Genomic DNA, 21058 nt, shown 5'->3' on the forward strand with positions numbered 1-21058 from the left:
CATAATACACAGAGGAGTTCGTTGCTACTGGAAGGCTGTCGACGTTCCGAATGTTGTTCGCCGCTCAAAGTAATCACCTCGCTGTTATTTTGACCTCCTGCCTTGCCCAAAGCAGAGAGATGTTTTATAGGGCTTTGCTTTTAAATGTTCCGCCCAAATAACTTTGTGTATAGGGCTTTGTTTTTAAAAGTTTCCCTCTTTGTCTCGCCCAAGACAAATGAGTTTGTGTTTAGGGCTTTGTTTCAAAAATGAATCATAAATAAAGTGTCATTTTGAATTCCCTACATTATGTGTTTTATTTTTGCTTTTTCTGGAAATGGTAATCCTAAAAAACCAAAAAAAAAATAAAAAAAAAAACTTTTTCAAAAAAAAAAATCTGCATACACTCCTGCATTCATAAATTTTCTAAAATAGATATAAATCACATGTGCAGATTAACTATTGATAAACCCATTGAATGCAATAACCCTATGCCCTCTCCCAACTTTGAGTTTCCTGTGTTCGAAGCCGAAGAAGAGGAAGAAGAGGAGATCCCAGACGAGATTTCTCGATTACTTAAGCACGAGGAAAGAGCCATTCTGCCTCACAAAGAGCCTTTAGAAAAGATCAACTTGGGTTCTGAAGAAGACAAAAAAGAAGTGACCATTGGATCGCTGCTTGATGCTGATATCAAGAGTAAGTTGACAGACCTTCTCAAAGAATATGTTGACGTGTTTGCCTGGTCCTACCAAGACATGCCTGGGTTGGATACCAATATTGTTCAGCATTACTTGCCATTGAAGCCAGAATGTCCGCCGGTTAAGCAGAAATTGCGAAGGACTCACCCTGATATGGCTAACAAGATCAAAGTGGAAGTTCAAAAACAGCTCGACGCAGGTTTTCTAGTCACCTCAGAGTATCCTCAATGGTTGGCTAACATTGTGCCAGTTCCGAAGAAAGATGGAAAAGTCAGAATGTGTGTTGACTACCGTGACTTGAACAAAGCCAGTCCAAAAGATGACTTTCCATTACCTCATATCGACATGCTGGTTGATAACACCGCTAAGTTCAACGTCTTTTCCTTCATGGACGGGTTCTCCGGTTATAATCAGATTAAGATGGCTCCTAAAGACATGGAGAAGACATCTTTCATCACCCCATGGGGTACCTTTTGCTACAAAGTGATGCCGTTTGGATTAAAGAATGCAGGTGCAACTTACCAAAGGGCAATGACTACTCTCTTTCATGACATGATGCATAAAGAAATTGAAGTTTATGTGGACGACATGATAGCCAAGTCCAGTACAGAAGAAGAACACATTGAATACCTTTTGAAGTTGTTTCAACGACTAAGGAAATATCAGCTTCGCTTGAATCCTAACAAATGTACTTTTGGGGTTAGATCTGGAAAACTCTTGGGTTTCATTGTCAGCCAAAGAGGTATTGAAGTAGATCCCGACAAAGTCAGAGCTATTCAAGAAATGCCTGCACCAAAAACTGAAAAGCAAGTAAGAGGATTTCTCGGACGATTGAACTACATCTCCAGATTCATCTCTCAAATGACTGCTACTTGTGGGCCAATTTTCAAGCTTCTCCGTAAAGATCAAGGGGTTGTATGGACTGAAGATTGCCAGAAAGCGTTCGACAGTATCAAGGAATACCTGTTAGAACCACCAATATTGATTCCTCCAGTTGAAGGAAGACCATTAATCATGTACCTTACTGTGTTAGAAGAATCCATGGGTTGTATGCTTGGACAGCAAGATGAAACTGGTAAGAAGGAGCATGCCATCTATTACTTGAGTAAGAAATTCACAGACTGTGAGTCTCGTTACTCCATGCTCGAAAAAACATGTTGTGCTTTGGCTTGGGCTTCAAAACGTCTCCGCCAATACATGATCAACAATACTACTTGGTTAATCTCCAAAATGGATCCGATCAAGTATGTCTTTGAAAAGCCTGCCTTAACAGGAAGGATTGCCCGATGGCAAATGCTGTTATCCGAATATGACATAGAATACCGTGCTCAAAAAGCGGTCAAAGGAAGCATTCTCGCCGATCACTTGGCGCATCAACCAATTAATGAATATCAATCTCTCAAGTTTGACTTTCCTGATGAAGATGTCTTGTACTTGAAAATGAAAGATTGTGACGAACCGTTACCAGAAGAAGGTCCTGAGCCTGGATCAAGATGGGGCCTAATTTTTGATGGAGCAGTAAACGCTTTTGGCAATGGAATTGGGGCAATCATCATCACTCCCAAGGGTACTCATATCCCGTTCTCCGCCAGATTGCTATTTGAGTGCACCAACAACATCGCAGAATATGAAGCTTGTATCATGGGTCTCGAAGAAGCCATTGACTTAAGGATCAAGATCCTTGACATATATGGAGATTCCGCTCTCGTGATCAACCAAATCAAAGACAAGTGGGAAACTTACCACCCTGGCTTGATTCCTTACAGAGATTATGCAAGACGTCTGTTGACTTTCTTCAACAAGGTTGAATTGCATCATATACCTCGAGATCAGAATCGAATGGCAGACGCCTTGGCTACTCTATCTTCCATGTTCAAAGTCAATCACTGGAATGATGTGCCTAAAGTCAGAATTACGCGCCTTGAAAGGCCTGCCTATGTGTTTGCAACTGAAGCAGTCATCGATGATAAACCGTGGTTCCACGACATCAAGCGCTTCCTTCAAACTCAAGAGTACCCGCTTGGGGCATCAAACAAAGATAAGAAAACTTTAAGGAGACTTTCTGGAAGTTTCTTCCTGAACGGAGATGTGCTATACAAAAGAAACTTCGACATGGTTTTGCTCAGATGCGTGGACAGACACGAAGCAGACATGTTAATGCATGAAGTACATGAAGGGTCCTTTGGAACTCATTCAAATGGGCATGCAATGTCCAAAAAGATCTTAAGAGCAGGATACTATTGGTTGACAATGGAATCTGACTGTTATAAACACATGAAGAGATGTCACAAGTGCCAGATCTATGCAGATAAGATCCATGTGCCACCGACTCAACTCAACGTTCTCTCATCTCCATGGCCTTTCTCCATGTGGGGTATCGACATGATTGGAATGATCGAACCAAAAGCTTCAAACGATCATCGTTTCATCTTAGTAGCAATTGATTACTTCACCAAATGGGTCGAAGCAGCATCTTACGCCAATGTTACAAGACAAGTGGTTGTGAGGTTTATCAAGAATAACATCATTTGCCGATATGGTATTCCCAGCAAGATCATTACTGACAATGGTTCAAACCTGAATAACAAGATGATGAAAGAATTGTGTGAGGAATTCAAGATTGAGCATCATAACTCTTCTCCTTACAGACCAAAAATGAACGGCGCCGTTGAAGCTGCTAACAAGAACATTAAGAAGATCGTCCAGAAAATGGTCGTCACTTACAAAGACTGGCATGAAATGCTGCCATTTGCTTTACATGGGTACCGTACTTCAGTGCGTACTTCAACAGGGGCAACTCCCTTTTCTCTAGTATACGGCATGGAAGCTGTGCTCCCCGTAGAAGTTGAAATACCATCAATGAGAGTCCTCATGGAAACTAAGTTATCAGAGGCTGAATGGTGTCAAAGCAGATACGATCAGTTGAACTTAATCGAAGAAAAACGTATGACTGCTCTATGCCATGGACAGTTATACCAAGCAAGGATGAAACAAGCTTTCAACAAAAAGGTTCGACCTCGTGAATTTCAAGAAGGCGACCTCGTGCTTAAAAAGATCTTGTCTTTTCAACCAGATTCTAGGGGCAAATGGTCTCCTAATTATGAAGGCCCGTATGTTGTCAAAAGAACATTTTCTGGCGGCGCCATGATTCTTACAACCATGGATGGTGATGAACTCCCACATCCTGTGAATGCTGATGCAGTCAAGAAATATTTTGTCTAAAAAATACAAAAGAACAGCTCGGTAAGTCGAAAACCCGCAAAGGGCGACTTAGGCAAAAATGAGCGTCTCGGTGGACTGAAAACCCGAAAGGGCGGTCCAGGCAAAAATTAGAGACAATAAACAGAAAAAATTCATCCTGGTAGATTGAAAACCTGAAAGGGCAATCTAGGCAAAAATTAGGGATTTATGACAAAGTAACTGCATTTACTTCGTCACCTGAAAAGTCTGCACTTCATCAAAGGATCTTCAATCAAATCATTATCAATCTGAAGCGACAAGCACAGTTGGAACTCAAAGTTATTAGAGGGAATAGTGGTTATTGCTTTCAATGTAGCCTTTTCCGCATAATTACCATTTCCAAATTTTGTAAATACTCTATGGAATCACGCCTTTAGCGGATTTCCATCCTATTAAATAAATTTGAGCCTTGTGCCCATTTGTTTGCAATCTTTAATTTCTTTCAGCCTGCAAAATGACGCTTTAATTGTGTTATTCGTTTTTGAAAAAAAGAAAAAATAAGTTTTAAATGAATTTACTTCACTTTTCTTTTTCAAAATAAAAGCGAAATTTTCCTTTGAGTTGTGAACAACGGAAGGAACATCAGCAGTCGTCTCCATAGGATGAACAAAAAGGATTCTCCCTGAAAATTGTTAAGACAACGGTATTCTGGTCCCAGAAAGAATTTCTGAAGCAATTACCCCTCGAGGTAAAGAAGCTCTTCTATCCCCAGTGAAGAAGCTCTCCTATCCTCAGTGACGAAGATTTTCCATCTCCAGTGAAGAAGTTCTTCCATCTCAATAAGAAAAGATGCTTATCTTCCCCAGAGAAGTTTAAAGCACACAGCATCATTCATCACCTGTGTTATCTACACCGTGTTGAAGAACATTTACCAAGTATCTGGTTGTATTGCGACGTTGGTCCGTCTCCAGTATATACTTCTTTGTCTGTCAGTATTGTCAACATGCATGCGACATTCATGACATTCATCATTCATACATATTTGCATCATTTATGCATTCTTGCATTTTTTCAATGTTTGCTTTAAAATCACTTGTTTAGGATATATCTATCCTAAAAAAAAAAAAAAAGAAAAAAGAAGAAAAAGAAACAAAAATGGGCGTGTCATCTCTCCAAGTAGGTTGTCACCCATAAGCAGAAAAGAATATCATTCTTTCTCCAGTTCCCCACTGAGATCATTCCTCGTGGAAGAAGGTTGCTTTAGTTTCTCCTCTCAAAACAAAGGAGAAAATCCCCAGTTGAGTTCATTCCTCACTGGGTACAAAGTCTTGTTTGACTGTCTCTTTCCAATTCATTCTTGGTTAGAACCTTGTCTTTACCAGAGATTCAAATTCCGATTCCTCAAATAGAGTCGTGAAAAAAACAGACAATAAGCAATAGCCTCATCATCTGAGCAGTTTATGTCTCTTTCAAAAATTTTCCTCTCAAGGAAATCAATCATGAAGACCATTTGACAATCAGGGCCTTATTACTGTTCACAAGGCTGAATAACCAGTAATTTCCCTAGCAAAGTCTCCAAAATCATTTTATCACTCGGCTGATAATTGATCTTGTCCTCAAAACCGCTATCACAAGGCTGGTAGTCGGTAACCTTTTGTTCTGGTTATATTATTAAACATGTCTATCCCAATGCTGATAGTCGATAATATTAACCGAACCTTTGAAACTTTTTTTACCTTGTCAAGTCTATCACCATGCTGATAGTCGGTAATACAGTTTCATACCTTTCACCTTCGCATTATTAAACAAGTCTATCCCCATGCAGATAGTCGATAATGTTGATAGGTAAGCTTTTCTTACAAAGCTATCATTCCCAGGTGAAGCATACACTTGCTTTCCCGAAAAGACAAAACGGATTCTCTTCCTAAAACGGATTGAGACATCCTTCCCGATCTCTTTTCCCCAGCGGAGTCAGTTCTTGATATCCCTCGGTAAAGATATCCTTGCATCATTCGCAATTTTGGTATCTTAGGTCCAAAATTTGCGTCTTCTGATATTTAAGTCTCTTCCACCCTATCAAAACGAAGATTTTCAATCTTCATGTCTCAGGTTGAAGAAACTTAAATAGGGGCATCTGTCATACCCCAATTTTTGACCTAAGATACCACCTCATATCATCTGCATATGCATCATTTGCATCTCTAACAAATTGCATAGCTTGTGTTTGTTACTTGTGACTCAGCAGGATTTAATCAGGAAATCACTTATCAGTACAAGTAACAATCAATTAGGGTTTTGTTCTCCCTTCATCTCAAAAGAACTATCTTCATCAACAATCAACATTTGGTCCTCAGAGATCCATCTCAACAAGCTCAAAGGCTCTGAATCGACTGAATTAGGGTTTTGCCTGAAGATAGCATACTCTTGACTTTTGCTCAGAATTTGACCTAATGGCTTGGGACATGATATCAAGACCTCAAGTGCATCATTTTGACCTAATCCATTGGCTCATAACATCTCCTACACAAAGATTGATCAGACAAATCCTCATATCAGGGTTTTAAACTATTAGGGACTGAAATCAGGGATCACATTTGGGAAACCATAAAAACCCCCAGGAAGTCAATCAAAGGTTTCAATCATCCTCAAATAATCCCTATGACAATATCCCATGGAAATTGCATCTCAATTCAATACCTACAGTCATCAATTTCATCAGGTCGACAATTAGGGTTTTTTGACCTAATTCACTGAACAACTGACTTTTTAATCAGGACATGGTGTCACAACTCAAACCATGGCTCAATATCCTCTAATGCTTCAATATGATCCATTCATACCATTCATATGGTGAGGATAGCCTGTTTCATTTGAAATCTCCAGAAACGCGATTCGTCTGAAAAAGTCAACTCAACAAGATCACCATTGACTTTTGGGGAATTTTGGTCAACCATGACTTTTGAAGTTTTGAATCATCAATATATGATATATGAAGTCATTTGATCAAGAAAAATCAAGAAAATCAATCAAGAATCAAAAAGTCAAAGTTTGACTTTTCATACTTAGAAATTTTTTTAAGTGTTTTTTCATGGTTTTTTCTAAACTTTGAAAGGGAATTTCTCAAAATTTCACCTACAAACTGAAAAAAACTTCCAACATGAACGTTGTAGATTTTGATCCAATAAACAACTTTGACACATATAAATTTTTTCCATAAGATCAACCATTTAAGAGATATGGTGCTTCAAAGTTGGTACTTTTTGAAAACTTCACTTGAAATCTCATTTTTCTCAAAGTTCATGGATCTTTTTCACCCATTTCCTTAAAGAGTTTGAAGAAACTTTCAACTAGGGTTTTGAAGTATGCAACATGAGCTTTCTAAAATGTCCAAGAGCATGAAAAAATATGGAGTGTAGCTATGGTTTTGAATTTTGCCATTAGTGAACTTTTCACTTGAAATTTCAAGCCATTTTTGCAAAGTTATGAACCAATTTGCCAAATGATCCAAGTAATGATGCATAGAAGCAATGATTGAATGATATTTTTAATGGAAAGAGATAAGAAGCTTGGAAAATAACCATGGTTTAGTTACTTTTAACCATATGCATTAAATGCAAAAGATGCCATTTTATCTCTTAAGCCAAGTCATCATTCTTGATCAACTTGCAAGAGCTCTTCATTCAGAAACTTTGGCCTATAAATAGAGGTTCAAATCACTTCCAAATTCACACCAAAACCTCACAATTATAGGTTTTCTCTCTTCTTTCTTGAATTACAAGTCATGTGTTTCAAAGTGAGGTAGAAAACTCAACCTCCATCTCTTGCAAGTTCTGACCAAAGTGATGCTTCCCACAAACCACAAACATCATATGGGATGTGTTTGATCCATCCATACACCCCAAATCACCCTAAATCTCAGAATCACTCTTCAATCACCATATTTGCATAAAATGAGCCTTAACATATCAATTCTCATACCAGGCCATATCTGTCCAAGTTAATCATCTAAACATACTCCATATACTTCACATGAACTGTTCCAACCATCATACATGATCTGAAACATCAAAATCAACTAGCTTGATCCTCACTTGAGCTAAACTGCAGTTCGGGTACCACAAGGTGATCAAGAGGGTTCCAGTTCATTCCAGGCATTCAAACACATCACATAAGGTCCATTGAAGCTATCCAGATTGATACAAAGCATCTGTAACACCTCCAGGCACGATTTCAATTTCCAGTTTGGCCGTTTTTGAGGTAAGTGCTCATGAACTTCAAACTCCATCATACATGCATCATAAATGAAAAATGAATATGCCATCTTGTTTCTGCACCTATGAGGATCATTAACCCTCAATCAATTGCATCATAACTTGCACATACACGATTTCACATTGAATTTCAGTTTTAGGGTTCTTCATGTTCATGCGAAAATTGACCCCCTTAGAGTGAAAATAAATGAAATTAAAGACCACCATCATGTTCGTCATGAAAAACCAAGTGGAATAGACCCTTTACCTGATCAAAACAACACAGATTTGAAGAAATTCAAAATTCAGTTAGGGTTGTGTTCTTGGCGCGTTTTTTGGTTTGGAAATTTCAAATATTTGTTTTAAAATATAATTCCTTGGAAGCGTATGAATAACAAGCTGCACGCGCAGCTCGCTTGGTTCATGTTTTGAGTAGTAAGCACAAGGGCGTGGGTTCAAGCCCTTTGGAAGACAAAACCAATTTTTTGACACTATTTTTCTCTATTTTCTTTACAACTTTAACCCATTAATTAACCAATCAAATTAATTTATTTTCTCTTCATTTTTTTTACACTCTTTATTTAATATATATATTTTAAGAATATCAAAAAAAAATCATCAAAAAATATTTATTTGATACATTTTTAATTGGTTTTAAAATGACTTGTTTTTAAGTAATTTTAATACTTTTAAATATTATTTTTCATTTGATTTTCAAATTTAATCACTTGTAAATATTTTTTGAAGCAAACCCTAATCATCTAAATGTTATTTGAAGACAATCTTCTTGTTTATCTCGATTAAATTGATTTCTTTCAAAATTCAAATCGTTTTAAAAACGAGCGATCACGATTCTTTTCAAAAACGGTAAACCATTTCTTTTTGATTTTCAAAGGAAACTATTGATTAAATCTTTTTAATTGATCAATTGATTTTCAAAACGATGTGGGGCCTCTCGAATATTAGAGAGTATAAGTCCCTTTCGTCTTTCTTTGTACAGTTTTTGTTTTAACAGAAAACTTTTTCCAAATAAACTTCCAAACAGTTTTTTTTAACAAACAAATCTTTCAACTCTTTTTTAAACCATCCACCATGTTTTATGAAAATAAAACATGGGCCTCTCGAATATTAGAGAGTATAAGTCCCTTTTCTTTATACAGTTTTTCTTTGTACAGAAAACTCTTTCAAAACAAATCTTCAAACAGTTTTTCAAAAGCGAAACCTCGCGTCTGTAAATAAACAATCAACCATGTTTTGTAAATAAAACACGGGCCTCCACGTAGGTATAAGTCCCAAGCCCCTTTTGTACATACCCACTCTAGTACATGAAATTAGGTATTTCATTGTACGCCTTTTGTACATATCTCAATCAATGTGTTTTGTAACTTTGAATAACAAACCAAAAATGAAGGTTTTCTTTAAATCTTCCCAAAAATATACCATGGGCCTCCATGTAGGTATAAGTCCCAAGCCCTTTTGTGAATACCTGTTTACATAGTTTTGAATAAACTCAAATGGACCTCTCCCCGAGTGTGAGTCCCGAGCCGTGTGTATACAAATGGATCATGCTTACAGGTATATTTCCTTCATAAACTCCATTATATACACACACTTTGTCATATATAATTGTTCATACCTGTTCATATTTGTTCATACTTGTTCATGTTTGTTCATATGTGTGATATGTGTGCTTGTTTAACTTAGTACAACACTAGGTTCCCCATAGCCTCCTATTGGGCTTCGTGCAAAGAATCTCCACTAGTTTAGGTTAGGACATAGAGTATGGTTTCCCGGTGAAATCGCTCTAAGAGCTCAAACCAACTATACCATGCCTCCCCTTGGGCTTTGTACAAACGAGTGACCCTCCCATAGCCTCCTCTTGGGCTTACAATGCAAGGACCCTGGATTGTCCCTCCCATAGCCTCCTATTGGGCTTACAATGCAAGGACCCTCGGATAGCCTCCTCTTGGGCTTCGTACAAGGACCCACGGGCTTCTTATAAGCATCCCCAATATCCAAATCAAATACCCTAGGAGATTAGACATTTTTCATCTCTATGCTAGGAGTATCTCTTATATATCATCACAAACAATCAATTAATCAAACTTCTTTTTGCCACAAGGCTGGCTAATCAATCCAACTTTCTTTTTGCCACAAGGCTGGCTAATCAATCAAACCGTTTTACCACCATACTGGATGATTAATCAAAGTTTTTGTCACAAGGCTGACTTCATTGAAACTTTTGCCACAAGGCTGGCTGATTAATCAAAGTTTTTGTCACAAGGCTGACTTCATTGAAACTTTTGCCACAAGGCTGGTTAAACAAAAACATCTTTATCATTCTAAGCACCCTAAGTGGCATGGCCCCGGGCTTATAATGAAAAGATTTTCAAACAAAATCAAACAGATGTATGTGATGATATAGATTAGATACATCTAGCATTTAGACGACATTTGTCTATTTTTCTTTTCTTCCACTAGCATAAGTGGGAACTACGATTGCTCTGACTTTCTCAACATCCCTTTGAGAATACGTAGGCACAAGGTCATACCCTTGGCGAGCAAAACTTCTCTCTCAAAAACCATTCAAACCTTAGCACCCGTAGACCCCGAGCTACAGATGCTCTGATTCCCTTTAGGGGATATGTATGCAGAGGATTGCGATGATCTTTGCAAGCATAATCAAACAAACACCTTAGGTCCCACCTATTTCACAAGAGCCTCCACCACAACAAGAATGGAATAAAACATAACAAAGAAACCTATAGAGTACTATAGATACGTTGGGTGCTAATACCTTCCCTTCGTATAACCAACCCTCTTACCCAAAGATCTCTCCCCCCACTTTTAGGTTATTGCAGCTTTTTTCCTTTTCCTCCTTTGGAAACAATAAAAAGTTTGGTCGGTACAAAAGAAAAATCATTTTTTTTGAGCACTCGAGCCCAAAGAAGGCATCAGGTGTCTCATCTCGAAAAAAGAGGAACAAACGATTTTTCGCCCGCGACATTGTTACCTATGGATAGAAACATTCTTGATGCTGCTAGTGGTGGAGCACTTGTTGACAAAACTCCAGCTGCTGCCAGGGCCCTCATTGAAAATATGTCCTTAAATTCCTAGCAGTTCACCACTCGAACCAATTATGTCCAGACCAAGGGTGTACATCAAATTCAAGGTTCCTCGAACAGAGCTTTAGAAACCAGAATTGATGAGCTGACCGCGTTATTCAAACAAAATGCAGTAGCGAAACCTCAAACAGCAACTGTATGTGGCATTTGTACAGTTCATGATCATCCCACTGATACTTGTCCTCTTCTGAAAGATGATACGGTTACCGAGCTGCCTCAAGCTTATGCAGCCAACCTTTACAACCAGAACAGGTACAACAACACCCCTGACTTGTCCACCAACAAATATCACCCTAATTTGAGGAATCATCCCAACCTTCGATATGGAAATCAGCAGCCCTCACAACAACATCTCACCCCTCCAGCCACTACTTTCGGACCATCATTGGAAGATCTTGTTAAACAAATGGCCGTGAACAACCTTCAGTTTCAACAAAGAACCGACACTAGCATTCAGACCTTGACCACACAGATGGAACAACTTGCTACTCAAATAAATAATATGCAAGCTCAAGGTTCAAACTAACTTCCAGCATAAACTGTTGTCAATCCGAATGGTAATGCTAATGTGAGCGCTATTTCTTTGAGATCCGGAAAGGTTACAGAACCAGCCCCTGAAAAAAATAAAAAAGTCATTGAGGTAACTTCTGAACTTTCTCCATCTGAACTTTCTCCATCTGAACCTTCCCCTGCTGCACTTTCTTCTCCTTCTTCTGTTATGGTCGAAACTGAAAAAATTAAAGAAAAGGAGTATGTGCCACCAGTTACTTTCCCACATAGAGTTCTGAAAAATAAAAGAATTGAGGAGGGAGACAAAGAAAAAGAAATTTTGGATATGTTCAGGAAAGTAGCGGTAAACATTCCGCTTCTTGATGTGATTAAGCAAGTTCCAAGGTATGCAAAGTTTCTGAAGGATATGTGTACAAACAAGAGAAAAGTAAAAGGAAGTGACAGAGTCAACTTAGGAAGAAGAATCTCTACTTTCATTCAGCCCAAACAAAGTGTTTCGGCCATCTCTCAGGTCTTGCCACAAAAGTGCAAGGACCCGGGAACTTTTACTATTCCTTGTACCATCGGGGACAAGAAATTTGATAATTGTTTGCTTGATTTAGGAGCGGGCATTAATGTTATGCCTACTGGCATAGTGGAAGACGTCCTCGTTCAAGTTAACGATTTAATTTTTCCTGCAGATTTTTACATTCTGGACATGGAAGGAGAAACTAAGTCAAGCAGAGCTCCCATCATCTTAGGCAGACCGTTCATGAAAACGGCGAAGACAAAAGTTGATGTTGATGATGGAACCATGTCCATGGAATTTGGTGACATCGTCGCAAAATTTAATATCTTCGATGCCGTGAAACACGCTGTGGAGGAGCATTCAGTTTTTAATATTGAGTTGATTTCTAAACTAGTTGATGAGAGTTATTCTGAATTATTTGCACTTGATTTTCCATCTCTCTCTGATTTTGATGATAATTATTCATGTCCTGATTGCACTGACACTAACGTTTATGTTTTTTGTGCTGAGATTGATCCTTCCTTGCAGCCTGATACATTTCCTACAGGTGAAGTTGTTACCGATGAGGCTGTTTTTGCCGTCGATGCTCTTGACATCCCGGTTGCCCCAATCCTTCCATCCATCGAGCAACCCCCGTCCTTAGAGCTAAAAGAGCTCCCTTGGAACCTGAAATATGCTTACTTGGAGCATAATGAAAAATTCCTGTTATTATCTCTTCTAACCTTGATTTCAATCCAGAAGACAGACTTTTGCAGGTATTGAAGAAGCACAAGAAAGCAATCGAGTGGACATTAGCCGACCTTCCAGGTATTAGTCCTTCGATGTGCATGCACAGGATTTTACTTGAGGATGGAGCGAAAACAGTAAGGCAGCCCCAAAGGAGGCTTAATCCTTTGATTCTTGATGTTGTAAAGAAAGAGGTAACCAAACTCTTGCAAGCAGGTATCATTTATCCTATCTCTGACAGTAAGTGGGTAAGTCCAGTGCAGGTTGTACCTAAGAAATCTGGACTCACAGTGGTAAAAAATGAAAATAATGAACTTGTTCCCACTAGAGTCTAGAACAGCTGGAGAATTTGTATTGATTACAAGAGACTGAACCAGGCTACTAGAAAGGATCACTTTCCTTTGCCGTTCATTGACCAGATGCTTGAATGGCTAGCTGGTAAATCACATTATTGTTTTCTTGATGGTTTTTCAGGTTACTTTCAGATTCATATTGCACCTGAAGATTAAGAAAAGACCACTTTCACGTGCCCATTCGGTACATTTGCTTACAGGAAGATGCCTTTTGGCCTTTGCAATGCTCCTGGCACTTTCCAACGATGCATGATGAGTATTTTCTCTGATTTTATTGAAAATTGCATGGAAGTGTTTATTGATGACTTTACTGTCTATGGTTCATCTTTTGATGCATGCTTGAACAGTTTAAGCTTGATTTTAGAAAGATGCATCGAGACTAACCTTGTGTTGAATTATGAAAAGTGTCATTTTATGGTTGAGCAGGGAATTGTTCTTAGTCACATTATTTCTGAAAAAGGAACTTTTGTTGACCCTGCTAAGATTGATGTGATTTCTACACTGCCTTACCTTTCTTGCATTCGCGAGATTCGTTCTTTTCTTGGTCATGCAGGTTTTTACAGGCGTTTCATCAAGGATTTCAGCAAGATAGCTCTTCCGCTGTCAAACTTGTTGAAGAATGAGGTCACTTTCGATTTTGATGACAAATGCAAACAAGCGTTTGACTTCATGAAGGAAGCATTGACCTCCGCTCCCATCATTCAACCCCCTGACCTCATGTGTGACGCTTCTAATTATGCTGTTGGGGCTGTCCTTGCACAAAGAGTTGACAAGGCTGCCCATGTTATTTACTATGCTTCTAGGACTTTAGATTCTGCACAGTCAAATTACACTGCCACTGAAAAAGAACTGCTAGCTATTGTTTTTGCTCTTGACAAATTCATATCTTATTTGCTAGGTTCTAAGGTTGATGTTTTTACTGACCATGCAGCTTTAAAGTACTTGCTGAAGAAGCCAGATGCAAAACCGAGATTGATTCGGTGGATTTTGTTGCTCCAAGAGTTTAATGTTGAGATTAAAGACAAAAGTGGAGCTGAGAACTTAGTGGCTGACCACTTGAGCAGGATAGAGAGAGATGAAGACCCTTTTCCTATTCAGGATGACTTTCCTGATGAGCAGTTGTTTCTTTTGCACGGGATTACACCTTGGTTTGCTGACATTGTTAATTTTCTTGTTGCTGGTGTTTTTCCTACAGGTGCATCGAGATCACAGGTTCACAAACTCAAGTGTGATGCCAAGTACTATGTTTGGGATGATCCATATCTATGGAAGTTTGGTAGTGATCAGGTAATCAGGAGACGTGTCCCCGACAGTGAGATTGAATCTATTTTGAAATTTTCTCATGCATCTCAAGTCGGTGGACACTTTGGTCCTCAAAGGACTGCGAGAAAAGTCCTTGATTCAGGTTTCTATTGGCCAACTATTTTTAAGGATGCTTTTGAGACTTACCGCACTTGTAAAGAGTGCCAGATAGCAGGTACAAACATCACTCGTAAGAGTGAAATGCCTCAGCAGCCTATGCTTTTCTGTGAGGTATTTGATGTATGGGGAATCGATTTCATGGGTCCCTTTCCTGTATCATTTGGTTTCCTTTACATTTTGCTTGCTGTTGATTATTTTTCAAAGTGGGTGGAAGCTATCCCCACTAGGACTAATGATTATAAAGTTGTTGCAGAGTTTGTCCGCTCTAATATCTTTTGCAGGTTTGGAATACCGCGAGCTATCATAATGACCAAGGCACTCATTTCTGTAACCGCACCATGGAAGCCTTACTCCGAAAGTATGGAGTTATGCACAGAGTCTCTACTGCATATCACCCACAGACTAATGGGCAAGCTGAGATCTCCAACAGGGAGATCAAACAGGTTTTAGAGAAAATGGTGCAGCCAAACAGGAAAGACTGGAGCCGTCATCTAGAAGACGCATTTTGGGCTCAAAGGACAGCTTTTAAGACACCCATTGGGATGTCTCCTTATCGACTTGTTTTTGGTAAGGCATGTCGTCTTCCTGTTGAGATAGAACACCCTGCTTTTTGAGCGGTGAAAAGTTGTAATTTGGAGATGCAACAAGCAGGTATTGAAAGAAAACTCCAATTACAACAGTTGGAAGAGCTTAGATTAGAGGCTTATGAGAGCTCTAAGATTTATAAAGAGAAAACTAAGCACTTCCATGATAAAATGATTTCTAGGAAGGAATTTTCTGTGGGACAACAGGTTTTATTGTTTAACTTCCGCCTTAAGCTTATGGCTGGGAAACTTCGATCCAAATGGATTGGCCCCATTGTTGATACTAATGTTTTCCCTCATGGTGCAGTAGAAATAAAAAGTGCAGGTACTGACAAAGTCTTCAAGGTTAACGGGCAGCGGCTGAAGTTATTCCATGAATGTTCGGTGCCTGAAAATGTCAGCATAGAGGAGCTTTCTTTGGAAGCACCTAACTACACTGCAACTTGATCAGGGAGTCCTTCTTTCCTTCTCTCTACTTTATTTGTAATGTCCTTTCATTGAGGGCATTGCTTAGTTTAAGTGTGGGGGAGGAAATCGTGTGTTTTATTTGTTTTTGTTTGTTAGTTTTTTATTTAATTTCAACCAATAAAAAATGCATCTTCTTGAAAGTTTTAGGCTATAGACTGATTTGAGTCGGGTTTGCGGAGACTTGGGAAAAATTCACAAGATCGGTATCGTTCTAACACCGTAAGTCTCCTGCATACGGAAATTGATTTGAATTTGTTATTATGTTTTAGCCTTAATTTCTCATTTTTGACAGCTCTTGAGTAGTTTATTTCAGCAGTCGGCACCATCTTTCACACACTTTACGCAGGGAAACCGATGAATATAAGTGAATGTTCCGAAAAGAAAAAAAAAAGAAAAAAGAAAAAGAGAATACACCTTCTAAGTTTGGTGACCCTCACCCAGTCACTTAACCCAACGGTTGTGTAATCTTAAAAAAAAAAGTTTTCAAAACACTTTGTTAGTTGGTTCAGCGGTTTCTGGTGCTGAACTTGGTAGGGAGGATTACGGTCCGATCCCCCGCAACTACATCTGAGTAAACAAAGGGTTATGCCACATAAGTACCAGAACCCCGTGCAAAAGGATCAGTATCACTAACCGGTCGTCCTGCTATAAGTGTGTGGAGATAACGGGCTTAATGTGATTGCGCCTGAATGAAACAGAGCAAAAAGGATGAGTAAGTTAGGCTATGTTATAATAATATGATTTGAATTGGTTTGTGTATTTAGGAGGCTTATGTCTGCATTTCTATGGTTAGTGTTCTTACTATGTCCTTAGTGTGCAAGATTAGTACCTGTCGATGCAAACTTACCCGAAGAAGATTTGTAGCCTAGGATGAGTAACTGTTGATGTATTTGTGTTTTCTTTGTTTTGTTTTACATTTTGCTCGGAGTGTAAAAGTTCAAGTGTGGGGAAATTTGATCAGTGCATTTTAATGCACATTCCTCTATGGTTGTACTTATACATTTCCAAGGTTTGCTTGTCTTATTTTTGTATTTTATAATGTTTTGATATTTTAATTTATTTTTATTGTTATTTGATTTTCGTATTTAATTTTCAGCTTTAGCAGTCTGCACGAAAACGATCATAACTGGAGTTCCAGGAGTCCGATTGAGGAGTTCTAATAATCGACGGAAAGCTAAGAGAAAGAGCTAGAATTCTTATGTTGGAGTCGAAGTCAGAATCGGACTGTAGAAGGGCCAGAATATTCGTTGAAGTTGCAGTACTAGTTTTAGTTAAGTTTCGGGTCAATTAGTTTCGGGCCTGGGTCGTATGTTTGACCCAGTTGGATTGTAAAACGGGTTGTACTCTTTCCCCTTAGGGTAGCAGCCGCGGTTACTGTTGATCATTTGTCAATATTCACGATTTTGAAGCTTGGTACAATTTCTATGGAGAACTAACCAAATCCTGTCGAATTGCTGTATTCAGGTTCCAACCTTGAGATTATTTTAATGTTTATCTAGTATTTATTCCTTTCAATTTTGTTCTATGTTCTTGAATACTTAATTCGAATTTCATAGAGTATTTTGATTCAATTCGATTGATTGTATGACCATAACAAATTAACACGTTACCGTTTGCTTAATTCATTACCGTGTATGATTTATCACGTTTGCTTAATTCCTGAAGCTTAACTCCGTTTGCTTAATTCGGATATTAGGATTATACATTGTACAATACTCTTCACGCTTGTCACTGAGTTTGTAGTCGAATAGGGATAGATTATCCGCTTAGGAGATTAAAATTGCTTAATCGATGATAGATAGGAACCGAATCATAAATTCGACAGGATTTAGTTAGTTCTCCATAGAAATTGTACCAAGCTTCAAAATCGTGAATAGTGACAAATGATCAACAATAACCGCGGCTGCTACCCTAAGGAGAAAGAGTACAACCCGTTTTACAATCCAACTGGGTCAAACATACGACCCAGGCCCAAAACTAATTGACCCGAAACTTAACTAAAACTAGTGCTACAACTTCAACGAATATTCTGGCCCTTCTACAGTCCGATTCTGACTTCGACTCCAACATAAGAATTGTAGCTCTTTCTCTTAGCTTTCCGTCGATTATTAGAACGCCTCAATCGGACTCCTGGAACTCCAGTTATGATTGTTTCTGTGCAGACTTCTAAAGCTGAAAATTAAATACGAAAATCAAATAACAATAAAAATAAATTAAAATATACAAACATTATAAAATACAAAAATAAGACAAGCAAACCATGGAAATGTATAAGTACAACCATAGAGGAATGTGCATTAAAATGCACTGATCACTAACCACGCAGTTAATATCAGTTATAATATGCGGAGATTAAAATGCGAAAAGATAAATCCTAAGCTATTACAAGGCTTCGGGGATTAGGGATACATAGCCAAAAACCCAGGGAAAAGGAAATTAAAATGCGGGAAATTAAAGGCGTAAATTAAAGGCAGAAATTAAAGAGTCCTAAGCTATTACAAAAAAACCCTTTTGCAAACCTATACACATTTTCTAGAATTGAAATGACAGAATTTAAATAAATAAACAAGTTTTACCCAAAGGTCGGGAATTAGCATAAGAATACGACAATCACAGAATAAGAGGTGAGAAGAGAAAATCGCGAATATAAATACAGTTAGGAAAATTAGGGTTGATGGGGAAACCTAAAAAAAACCTAATGGTTATAAGCCTTATGGCTAAAAATCCTAATGACAACATTCACCTAAGGGACAAACCTACAGTTAATGGGCAACACCTACCTCATGAATTATCTATGGTTCTGAAGTCAATGGAAAAGTCAACCATCTGGGCCCACACTGATATGACCAGCCAATGGAATGAGGGAAAATAAAGCCTTTCGCTGACTAACCAACAAGAAGGTGACAATGTGCGGACAACAAGTCTCCCTCATAGTCATCATCTTTAACCTCGGTACTTGCGGAATTACTTGCAATTCTTTCCACGGAATTTCCTGCGGATTTTCCTTTGCTTCTCCATGTTTATTCCTGCACTCTTGGAACCTGCACTACAACACAAATAAAAAGCAAAGGAAGACCTTATCCCCCTAAACTGGACCTCCTGAGTCCATTGGTGATATTGGTTTCCTCTAAAAACGACCATAAATATGGTTACGACCTTGTGCCCTAACAATGGTGTAATATGTTCCCGGCTCCAAAACTTCGCTTCAATGATTCAAATTCTCTTTAAATATTACCAGGAGCTTGTTAACACCAAAAAATCACGTTTAAACGCAAGGATATATGAAGAACGAATCTTGAAAGTATGAACAACTATGATGATCATGATGCATGACTTTGGTATATTATTACAAGTTATACCTTACCTGAACCTACCTTATAACGCTTCAGGAGTAGAATGGAAGTAGTAGCTTGCCCTGAAAGTTGCTGGAATCAAAGAGTAATTGTGCCTTAGTTTCCTGTGTTTTTGTAACTTTGAAACCCTAGTCCTATAGCCTCTTTTTCTCGTCCTGCTTAGGTGTTAGTAGCTTGTATATTTATAATAGATGGAATTAGGTTAATAAAATTGTGTTGCATCTCCTTGAATCATGAAATTTGGATTTGATTGGAAATTGATTTTTAATCTTTCTAATTATGGCCAATTTCCAATCTTTTTTCCACCAATCTCCATATGCACAAATTTGGTATCAAATAAGGTGTATTTTGATGATTGATTATGAACGAAACTCTCTCAAATCAAATCTTTGAATATTTTCCAAATTATTTGATTTATATTGTATTTTTAATGAATTAATTTCAATAAAAAATCAAATATTAATCAATAATTCGTGGCTTTGGATATGGGCCTCTTTGATAACTTGATTAACAAGATTGGATCATAAAAAACGTTGGTCCCTTTTGTAAGAAAATCCATTTTGACCCTTATTTGCTTCATGTACCTCACCCAAAATTGACCAACTTTGACAAAGCATATCTCCCTCAATTTTTAAGGTATGGAAGTGTTCTAGGACTTTTTGGGAAGCCCAGCATGTCCTCTACAAGACACTTTGAATCCTTTTTTGCATTTGTAGATTTTATCTTGATGATATTGACTTTGACAAAAAACAGCTTTTGGTTGACTTTCAAAAGACCTGTAATGTTTTAGCTTATATCTCACAAATGAAGCATTTTTGCCTTGGCTTTAGAGAGACAAAAGTTATATATACTTCAAATTCCTTCAAAATGAGATTTGATTGGGAAAAGTTTTGTTGACTTTTAGGTCAAAAACCCTAATTTAGAAATTTAGGTTTTGTTGATTTCTGAAATTTCCTTGATGAATCATGATCAACCCTTGATCAAATGATGAATGTAACTTCAAAAGGTTGATGTTGACCAAAAACCATGAGTTTTGACACTATGTTGACCATAGTTGACTTTTAGGTCAAACTAGTCGATTGTTGACTTTCTGAGCATTTGAATGAGCAATCTTGTGAATCAGAGCTTGAAACTTGGTGTGAGAATTCTATGAGGCCTATGAGAAGCCATGAAGTCCATTTGAGGTATCAAAACTTGATTTTACCTTGAGGGAAGCCAAACCCTAGTTGTGGGTTGATTGTTAAGGAGAGAGATAATCAGGCTTATTTCTCAGTGCTTGAGCCAAAATATTTTAAAATATGATGGGAAAATTTTGGGGTATGACAGCTGCCCCTGTTCAATCTTCTTAAACCTGAGGATGTAGATTGGCTTGTATGCCTGTCGGAATCTGAAGGTGGAAGAGGATTGAACACTAGAAAACCAAGAAATTTGCCCTTGATGATGCAGGGACTTTTTCGGAGATGGGCTTTAAGATGCCATCTGGGCGAAGTATTGTCGGAGATGGGCTTAAAGATGCCATCCAGGAAAAGTATTGTCAGAGATGGGCTTAAAGATGCCATCCGGATGTTGACTGAAAGTTATCTGAGATGGGCTTAAAGATGCCATCTGAGTTTGATAATATGAAAGTATGAATGAGTCGTTCATTAGATTGTATCTGAGCTCGATGTATTGAGAGGTGTTAGGATGAGCCATACACTAGGCCATGTGCATGTTGAAGAGTCCTAGAATGAGTCGTCCATTAGGCTATATTAGATAGTACCATCCATTAGACTGTATGAGAATGAGCCATCCATTAGGCTATACAGTCAGCGGGATGTTTCGATTTTTGATATGTCTCCTTCATAGGTTTTGACTTAACCATTTTTTTCTTTTGATGGATGTTGGCTGCCTGACTTAACGACT

The 21058-nt window shown here is 38.2% G+C and overlaps 1 protein-coding gene across 1 annotated transcript; it reads left to right on the forward strand.

The window, feature by feature from the left end:
- The first annotated feature begins 1290 nt into the window (after positions 1–1290).
- LOC131597184 (uncharacterized) lies at positions 1291–14266 on the forward strand. Its single transcript, XM_058869894.1, has 2 exons — positions 1291–2822; positions 14228–14266. Exons 1-2 carry the CDS (start codon positions 1461–1463, stop codon positions 14264–14266), a joined length of 1401 nt encoding a protein of 466 aa, XP_058725877.1. The 5' UTR covers positions 1291–1460.
- The last annotated feature ends 6792 nt before the right edge of the window (positions 14267–21058 follow it).

Source organism: Vicia villosa, linkage group LG4, assembly GCF_029867415.1.
Source record: "Vicia villosa cultivar HV-30 ecotype Madison, WI linkage group LG4, Vvil1.0, whole genome shotgun sequence".
Lineage (NCBI taxonomy): Eukaryota > Viridiplantae > Streptophyta > Magnoliopsida > Fabales > Fabaceae > Vicia > Vicia villosa.